The sequence below is a fragment of the Prenolepis imparis genome, unplaced genomic scaffold, assembly GCF_030444845.1.
Source record: "Prenolepis imparis isolate NDT839.2.m4 unplaced genomic scaffold, iyPreImpa1.0 SCAF_11, whole genome shotgun sequence".
In the NCBI taxonomy this organism is placed as follows: Eukaryota; Metazoa; Arthropoda; class Insecta; order Hymenoptera; family Formicidae; genus Prenolepis; species Prenolepis imparis.
In genome coordinates, this window is record NW_028141169.1 from 1,116,000 (window position 1) to 1,125,872 (window position 9,873).

Here is a 9,873-nt window from a genome sequence, read left to right on the forward strand (position 1 = left end):
CGTATTGCAAAAAGAAGAAAGAGAAAGCGCGGAAAAATTCAGTTATTTCGGTGCGAGAGCTTTTATTGCCACGTGCTATAACAAGAATGGCAAAAGCTTAAGCAGTAAAAAAATACAATAAAGAAAAAAGTTTAACAAGTTCAATTTTATTCGGATTGAAAAGAAGACAACACAAGAATCTCAAGTTGATGAATAATGCTACATTGCTATATGAATTTCAATTCTGCATTGCTAGTAGGATAGATACGTAGCCAGCCGATGTTTTCAATAGCTGAAAATGATATACATATATCTTTATTTAAGAAGAGAGATTTTAAAAAAGAAAAAATAATTTTTAACGAAAATATATAATAATATAAACTATGTGGTTTTTGATTTACATGTTAAACATTTTTTTATATTTACATGCATAGAGAGAAGATACTCTCTCTTGTGATAAAAGTTTAATACTAACGATAAGATGAAAATTATAATATTAAAAAAAATATTTTATTCAATATTTTATTATGAAATATTTTAAAATATAAAAATATTTTAAAATATTTAGAAATAGAATAGAAAAATATTTTATTTAATATTTTATTATATTTCATTAAATATAATTATCTCTCTTGCACAGATTTAAAGGATAAAAATTAATAATTAAATTTCATTAGAGTCATAGATAAATATTTAAAAGTTGATTATTAATAATCTTACGCTGCAAAAAGTGGTCATCGTTAGCGGAAGAACTTTTCCCGCAGTAATGCGAAAGGGTTCCTTGGTTAGTAACATTAGTAAAATAAGATTTCTCGCTTTGTGCGACTTCCATGTATACCACTCCAGATCGCAAATAGTACGGTATACTGCGTCGCACTTAATAAAAATACACATACATATACACACACACACACACACACACACACACACACACACACACACACACACACACACACACACACACACACATACATATATATATATAAATATATATATATATATATATATATTGTACATATGCATATATATATTTTATATTAAATACATATATAAATTACAATATATGTATATGTACATATATGGATATACGATAAAAATATAAATATATGTATATAAACAATAACGTTAATTAATTATATGTATGTATTTGCAATTATAATAATATTTAAATATCCATAGTATAAATATATTTACTATAAATTACTTTCAAAAACGTTGAAAATTAAATAGTTATTTTAATTTTAATTTTATCCTAATATTTTTATTTTTATTCCAAAACTTTAAAAATAAAAAAACTTATTTAATCTAATAAATTAATCTTTATTATTAACATTTATGAAAATAGCTCTATAAAATATATGTTTATTAAATATATACAATAATGTACAAAATAGTAAAGGATTAAAGTTACATAGCATCATAATTAATCAATCATATAGCAAATGGCAAAAACAAATACCTACATATAAAAAATATTAATTTATGCAAAATTTTATAATTATATATATAATTCATATTCTTATTTTAAATTACAAAAATGATTATATATATACAATGTACAATGCTAATTATATATAATTGTATATATGAATATATATGCGACTTACTTGTTCTGTTATTAACTCTCCGCCAAAGCAGTAGAAAAACGTTTGCGTAAGTAAACAGATAAGAACAACTGCCGAGTAAGTTATTTGTGAAATATTTGCATTATTCACATTTTCGTCAGTAATTACCTAAATAATACATCTCATCAGTTAATAAAAACAGATTGATATGAATTAAGGAGACAATCACGCCACATGTACGTCAACACAAAATATATGTTATACTAGAACTTACAGTAAGAAATATAAATCCGCATAGACAAAATACCATACCAAACTGGAGTACCAATACAAACAATATAAATGTAAATGTATTTTCGATATTATTGGCATATCTACATGAACGTATTTATATACAAAAACATATTATATTAATATTCTCATATTGGACATAGTAATAATTACATATAAAAATAATTTTTATTTAATATTTATTCATTATTTATCAAGTTTATATTTCGGCATTCTTTAATAATAATGCGGACATAAATAGTCTTTAAATCTTGTTTATTAAAAACAATAATTTAAAAATAAAATAAAAATAAACGAGAAGTCTCAAAAAAGCAATTCTTGTAAAAAAACCCGATTCCAAATTGAATAATAACTATGACATATAATACGCTAAAAGTATCAGTATACAAGTTAATAATAAGTTTAAAATGAGAGAGACAATGTCTATAATTTATTATTTAATAATTAAAAAATTCTTCTTCAGGATTTCAACTTTCTCAGAAATTCTGCAGAAATTTCATTTGTTACAATCGAAACCTACCTGATCAGACGTAAATGAGTCACTACGCAGCTACTCAGAGCTTTATTGTAATCTTTGCACAAAGTCAAATTGACTATTCGATGTTTAAAGTTATCCAACTGACCGCACATGTGAAGAATCACAGACCCCAAAAGTGCATTTACCCCAACGTAAATTAATAATGCTATCAAGACCGTTATGGCTTGAGCAAAAAACGTCAATTCAAATTGCAGACTTTTATCAGTGTCGTAAACATAATAAGTTTGTAGAGGTAATGGCTTGTTCCGATCAGTGAGATTCGTTAATTGTCTGAGTGGTGCGTCGAAATAAGGAACAATGATGTAAAAAATAAATGCCAATAGTGTTGTAACGTAACTATAAATTATAATTAGTCGAGCGGTCCAAGCGCGCTTTATCATTACATCTCTCTCTGCGCTTAGCTTTAGCGTCAACCAATCCTCCGCTATCATATTTATGATGGATGACAGAACTTACAAATATAAAAAACGCGATTTCGGTAAAAACATCGAATTACATTAGCTACTTGTTACATACATATTGAAAAGAAAATTATCGTACACATATCATAATTTATTCCAACAATAAAATACATTGTAATAATAAATCATGTACATTTTTTTTGTTATCATAATCTGATATGTGGTTAATTATTAATAAGTCAAACTCTCTTAAAAGGATTTTACGAAATAAAACGTGAATGCTTTGCATCAAATAATTCTAGACATACCTGTTTGTTTCCATCGCATGATAACAAGTTCTAATAAAACCGTCATCAAAATTAATGTAAGTCGTAAGTTCTCTATCATTAGCGTCATGTTGCCCCAAACTCGCATAAGCGCATGTACAAGAGGAATACCAGTGACAAATGCTATCATAATAAAAGCGAAACCCGCAAGAATGTCAGAACCGAATCTTCTTTTAGCGATTCCATTAGTTTTAGGCCATAAACCGACCAATTCTAAGTTCAGACGGTTTAATCCAATTGCCCATATGAAATCTTTAAGTAAAATTTACCTTAACTTGAGTAATAATTACAAATTTGTATAATTGTAAAACTTTTCAAAAAATGATGAAAATACAATGTAAGTATGTGTACATATAACAAATATGTTTATAATACAATCCTAACTTAAAATCATTTTGGAAAAAGGTACATTATAAGTGGAAAATGTATGACATAGGCGTACCTTTGTAACCTGAAGATTCCGACATGTCCGTATCAAAGACTAATATGAATATATCGAAGAGGTGTTGACCATCGTATTCTCTTCCCATCTTATGATAAAATAACTATCACGCATGCTCGTGAAACGAGTGCAATAACCTGGCTGCTTCGTCGAAGGATGCATTATTAAATATTAATAATGCTACTTCCAGTCGTTTCCAGTCAGTTATCTGTTTCGTAATAAAACTTTATAGGCGTAACAATAGTTACAAACTTATCTGTTTTTTCCTTCTTTTTTTTTACTAGACGTATACGGGATGTATATTGTATATCGTTATAAATATCATCGACCTTGTATTAAAAGTTTTTTCGTACTTTGCTACGTTCCATGTATGTGCATTTACTGTGAAAATATAGTGGCATGTAATTACATGTTGTGTAGTTGGAAAAATTTTCTGCGAAATACTGCAGTAAAAATGAAAAAAAAAGAGTACAATAAAGAAAGTACAAAATGTCGTTTTACATTTTATTTTTCGCATGTTTGGTGCAAGAACACATTCGTTGACATAACATTGTGCAGTGAATGGAAAAAAGTTTTTTCAATTCAGAGTTTCTTTTTTTTAATATGTGAGAAATGCAATATCCAAATAGTTTTTCATCGTGCTATTCTTAAAACAATTGTGATTGTAATTTTCAAAGACTAATACAACTTACGAGTATATAGCAAATATAGAGAATTAATAAACGAGATAATCAATGTAAAATTTTATTTTCAATATAAGAAATATAATTATTAATTTTTATTACTAATTTTAACAGAAGAAACATATGTATATTAAAATCTGGAAATTCGGGATATAACTATTATAATGCCGCATATAGTTTCGACGACACACGAGTCAAATCGGAAGTGACAGTGGAAGCATGAGTTAAAGACAATATGAAAGCGATGAGTTTAATTTCATCAGCGAGTGAAAAACAACAATTAGAAAGCCTTATCAAGTATACACCTGCACGCAAGATGTGGACAAAATTAAAGAATGCCTACGAGCAACGATCAGCATTGAGCAAGTTTTTTTTATGCAAGAGATTTCACGAATGCTAGATAAATGTCAACGTGTCAATTTCGCAATACATCACCACTATTCAAAATTTAGTAAGCTAGTTAAGAGACGGAAGGGCTGGAGCTAAGAGAAAAAAAATACCAAGAAAAACGCGCGAAGAAAAGAAGAAATCTTCCCAAGTGCAGCATTATTTCTGTAAAAAAAGGCGCGTAATTGCAAAATGAAGAAAAAAGACAGACAAGGCGCGGAAAAATTAAGTGATTTAGGTGCGAGAGCTTTTGTTTATTGCCACGTGCTATAACAAAAACGACAAAAGCGCACATGCAATAAATAAGGTAAGAAAGAATATCAAAAATTACTTCGACAATGACATCAGCAGAATGTCTTTGCACATCACATTTCAGCATGATTGATTTCACACTTTTAGATCTGTGTACGGTGAAGTAGTTAACAATAAAGAAAAGGGTTTAAACAACAAATTCTGTTTTATTCGAATTGAAAATAAGGCAACACGAGAATTTCAAGTTCTTGTTGAAGCATCTTGTAGTGGCCACTATCTCATATAACACGCTAATATATTTTATAATAAATACGTCGAGCATAAACAATTGTTATATGAATTTCAATTCCACTTTGTTAGTAGAAAAGATATATAACCAGCCGATGTTTTCAATATCTGAAAATGATATATGTGTATATCTATATTCAAGAAGAGAGATTTAAAAAAGAGGAAATAATTTTTAATGAAAATATATGATAATATAAACTCTATCTATGCGTGCTATTTTATTTAATTAAAATAATTTTTATATAACTAAAATAATTTTTTATATTTACATAAATGGAAAAAAGATACTCTTTCTTGTGATAAAAGTTTAATATTAAGATAAAAATTATAACATTTAAAAAAATATTTTGTTTTAATTATCCCTCTTTCCCTCTTTCTCCCTTTCCCACAGATTTAAAGAATATAAATATGATTAATAATTAAATTTTAACAGAATCAAAAAGTCAGCTAAGCTATGTAAAAGCCATGTAGACTCGAGGACACACAAGTCAAGGCGGAAGTGGCTGTGAAAGCATAAGTTAAGACAATGCGAAAACGATAAATTTTAATTCTTCAGCCATTCAAAAGCAGCAATTAGAAAGCTTCATCACGTGCATATCTGCACGAGAGATTTGGACAAAATTAAAAAATATCTATGAGCAACGAACAGGCAAGTTTACTAGAGCTACTACACTAAGAAAGAAAATAAATGTCAAGGAAATCATGCGTGGAGAAAAAATAAAATCTTCTGAAATACACTGTCATTTCTGTAAGAAAAAAGTCCTCATCTTAGGCGTGATTACAAAGAGAAGAAAGACAAACGAGGTGCGGAAAACTCAGTGAATACAGTGCAAGAGCTTTTATTGCCATGTATTACAACAAAGGCGACAAAAACACGCATGCCGTAAATGAGGTAACACAGGAAATTCAGAATTCTATTGACATCGACATCCCCGAGTCATGTACAGCAGATAGTGAAGTATCTAAACACATCACATTTTAGCGTGATTGATAATAATTGGATTTCATATACTTTCACACCTGCGCATGGTGAAGCAGCGTACAATAAAGAAAAAGGTTAATTTAATATTTAAACAATTGGATCCACTTTCTTCAGATCGAGAAGAACACATGAATCCCAAATTTATATCGTGAACATTATTTCATACTACATAATCACACAATAATACTTTTGACAACACATATCATACATCGAAATGTAAAATTTTACTGCTGCAATATCATTATGTTGCAATTTAATTCTTATTTTCTTTAAGAACTGAATAATAATACATTATTGTTATTTGATTTTTTCAATTCCGCTTTGCTAGTAGAAAAGACATGTAGCCAGCTGATGTTTTTATTAGCTGAAAATGATATTGTATATCTTTATTCGAGAAGAGAGATTTAAAAAAAATTAGAAAATTTTTTACAAAGATATATGATAATGTAAACTATGTGCTTTTTTTATTTATATTTGTTAAAATAAGTTTATATATTTACAAACATAGAAAGAAGATATTCTCTCTTGTGGTAAGAGTTTAATACTAAGATAAAAATTATAACATTTTAAAAATATTCTAATTAAATATTTGTGAAAAACTCTCTCTTTCACTCTCTTTCTCACAGATTTAAATACGATAAATATGATTAATAAATCAATTTTTTTACATTCGAAAAGTCTATAGCTAAACTATGGAAAAATAAATTATTAATAATCTTACGCTACAAAAAGTGGTCATCGTTAGCGGAAGAATTTTTCCCGCAGTAATGCAAAAGGGTTGCTTAGCTAGTAACATTAGAAGAATAAGGTTTCTCGCTTTGCGTGGCTCCCATGTAAACCACTCCAAATCGCAAATAGTACGATATACTGCGTCGCACTTAATAAAAACACAACCACACATGTGTATACATATATACATAACAATAAAAAAATATATATATATAATATTAATTAATTATATCTATATATCTATAATTATAATAATATTTAAATATCCTTTTTTAGTATGGATTACTTTCATAAACGTTACTGAAAATTAAATATTTATTTTAATTTTTTCGTATCTTAATATATATTTTAGATTATTAAAATTCTAAAATAAAGAAAACTTATTTAATCCAATAAATTAACCTTTATAATTAACATTTATGAGAGTAGCTCTACAAAATATATGTTTATTAAATATAGAATAACGTATAAAATGGAAAGGATTAATAGTAACTTAACAACATCATAATTGATCAATTGTAAATGATAATACAACTTATACACATACAATAAGTATTCATTTTTATGGGAATATGATTATGTGCATTACAGATTCATTATGAAACATAAAATAGATTGTGTATACAATGCACAATGCTAATTATGTTGTATATATATTAATGTGAGACTTACTTGATCTGTTACTAAATCTCCGCCAAAGCAGTAAAAAAACGTTTGTAAAAGTGAACAGATGACAGCTATTATCATGTAACTCATTTCTGAGAAATTTGAAATGTTATTTATATTTTCGTCAGTAATTACCTAAATAATACATCTCGTCAGTTAATAAAAACAGATTGATATGAATTAAGAAGACAATGATCATATGTACGACAACAAAATATATATGTTTTACTAGAACTTACAGTAAGGCCTACAAATCCGCATAGACAAAATACGATACCAAACTGAAGTACACATAGGAATAATATAAATGTAAATGTATTTTCGATATTATTGGCATATCTATATAAAAATATTTATATACAAAAACATATTAGTATATTGAAATTCTCATATTGGACATAGTAATAATTACATATAAAAAATTTTTTATTTAATACTGCATTATTTATCAAATTTATATTTCAGTATCTCCTAATAATAATGTAGACATAAATAGTCCTCGAATCTTGTAGTTTATTAAAAATAAAAACAAACTGAATTTTAACAAATAAGGAGCTTCACGAACTGCAATTTTTGCAAAAGGAGAACCGATTTCCAAATAAAAAAAAGAAATCTATGACAAGTAATCATATACATGAACAAAAGTATCAGTATACAAGTTAATAACAAAAGTTTAAAACATGAAATAGATCATGTCTAAGATAGATTTATTATTTAATAATTAATTATTTAATAATTAAAAAATCCTCCTTCAAGACTTAAATTTTCTCAGAAAGTGTTTGCAGAAATTTCATTGTACTGTTACAATCAAAACCCACCTGATTAGACGTAAATGAGTGACTATGCTGTTACTTAAAGCTTTGTTGAAATCTTTACACGAGGCCAAACTAATTAGTCGATGTTTGAAGTTCTCCAACTGACCACACATGTGAAGAATTACAAATCCCAAAAATGCATTTATGCCAACAAAAACGATTATTACTAGTAACATCGTTATGGCTTGAGCAAGAAACGTCAACTCAAATTGCAGACTTTTATCAGTGTCGTACAAATAATAAGTTTGTAAAGGTAATGGCTTGTTCCGATCCGTGAGATTCGTTATTTGTCTGAGTGGTACGTTGAAACAAGGAATAATGATGAGTAAAGCAAATGCCGATATTGTTATAACAAAACCATTAATTATAATTAGTCGAGCGGTCCAAGCGCGTTTTATCATTACGTTTCTCTCTGCGCTTAACTTTAGCATTAACCAATCCTCCGCTATCATATTTATGATGGATGACAGAACTTGCAAATATAAAAAATGCTATATCGGTAAAAAGATATCGAATTATATTAGCAATTATTTGTTAACATTATATTGAAAAAAAAATTAGCGTATATACATATAATTTATTTCAACAATACAATACATTGTGATTATAAATCATGTACATTTCTTTTGTTATCATAATCTGATATGCGGCTATAGTAATAAGTCGAACGCTAAAAAGAATTTTACGAAGAACTGAAATGTGAATGCTTTACATCAAATAGTTCTAGACATACCTGTCTGTTTCCATCGCATGATAACAAATTCTAATAAAATCGTCAGCACGGGTAACGTAATTCGTAAATTGTCTATCATTAGCTTCATGTCGCCCCAAACTCGCATAAGCGCATGTACAAGAGGAATACCAGTGACAAATGCTATCATAATAAAAGCGAAACCCGCAAGAATGTCAGGACCGAGTCTTCTTTTAGCGACTCCATCAATGTTAGGCCATAAGCCGATCAATTCTAGGCTTAGACGATTTAATTGAATAGCCCATACGAAATCTTTAAGCAAATCATTTATTAAAGAAGTTTGAGTATTGATTTCAAAATATGAAAATCGTAAAATTTGGAGAAAAAATGATAAAAATGCAATGTATATGTATGTGAATATATAACATATAATAGAATAATAATTTTAAAGTATAATGAAAATTTAACATACACTTTAAATGAAAAATGTATGACAAGTTTCGTACCTCTGTAACCTGAAGATTCCGACATGTCCATATCGAAGACTAACATGAATGTGTAGAAGAGGTGTTGACCATATTATTCTTCCCACCTTATAATGATATAAACATCACGCATGCTCAAGAAAAAAGTGCAGTAACCTGTCTGCTTCGTCGATGGATGCATTAAATATTAAAGATGTTACTTTCACAGTTGCTAACAAGTTGCCTGTTTCGTAACAAAACTTCATGACCATAATAATAGATGCGAACATCTGTTTTAATAAAGAGGGAGATGTATTCTGTCTTTTATATACCGTTAAAAAAATGTCGAACTTATCTATAAAGTTTTTTTCATA

At 27.9% G+C, this 9,873-nt stretch overlaps 2 protein-coding genes across 2 annotated transcripts; both read right to left on the reverse strand.

Moving 5' to 3' along the window:
• Positions 1 to 159: 159 nt before the first annotated feature.
• On the reverse strand, positions 160 to 3,768 carry LOC145942795 (odorant receptor 13a-like). Its single transcript, XM_083049821.1, has 7 exons — positions 3,543 to 3,768; positions 3,083 to 3,352; positions 2,356 to 2,824; positions 1,819 to 1,918; positions 1,587 to 1,712; positions 700 to 855; positions 160 to 271 (listed from the first exon to the last, which is right to left on the reverse strand). The coding sequence occupies exons 1-7, from the start codon at positions 3,628 to 3,630 to the stop codon at positions 218 to 220; spliced, it is 1,263 nt and encodes a 420-aa protein (XP_082905947.1). The 5' UTR covers positions 3,631 to 3,768; the 3' UTR covers positions 160 to 217.
• A 2,676-nt stretch (positions 3,769 to 6,444) lies between these two features.
• On the reverse strand, positions 6,445 to 9,737 carry LOC145942779 (odorant receptor 13a-like). The gene is made up of 7 exons (XM_083049803.1): positions 9,542 to 9,737; positions 9,078 to 9,347; positions 8,348 to 8,816; positions 7,769 to 7,868; positions 7,536 to 7,664; positions 6,856 to 7,011; positions 6,445 to 6,498 (listed from the first exon to the last, which is right to left on the reverse strand). Exons 1-7 carry the CDS (start codon positions 9,585 to 9,587, stop codon positions 6,445 to 6,447), a joined length of 1,224 nt encoding a protein of 407 aa, XP_082905929.1. The 5' UTR covers positions 9,588 to 9,737.
• Positions 9,738 to 9,873: the final 136 nt, after the last annotated feature.

Excerpts from the sequence above, each read along its gene's own strand:
- LOC145942795 (XM_083049821.1), bottom strand. The coding sequence starts at position 3,630 with ATGGGAAGAGAATACGATGGTCAACACCTCTTCGATATATTCATATTA. Across the intron at positions 3,353-3,542 it reads GGAATCTTCAGGTTACAAAG|ATTTCATATGGGCAATTGGA; the intron begins GTACGCCTATGT and ends TTTTACTTAAAG. Across the intron at positions 1,713-1,818 it reads GCGGATTTATATTTCTTACT|GTAATTACTGACGAAAATGT; the intron begins GTAAGTTCTAGT and ends TGTATTATTTAG.
- LOC145942779 (XM_083049803.1), bottom strand. The coding sequence starts at position 9,587 with ATGTTAGTCTTCGATATGGACATGTCGGAATCTTCAGGTTACAGAG. Across the intron at positions 9,348-9,541 it reads GGAATCTTCAGGTTACAGAG|ATTTCGTATGGGCTATTCAA; the intron begins GTACGAAACTTG and ends ATTTGCTTAAAG. Across the intron at positions 7,665-7,768 it reads GCGGATTTGTAGGCCTTACT|GTAATTACTGACGAAAATAT; the intron begins GTAAGTTCTAGT and ends TGTATTATTTAG.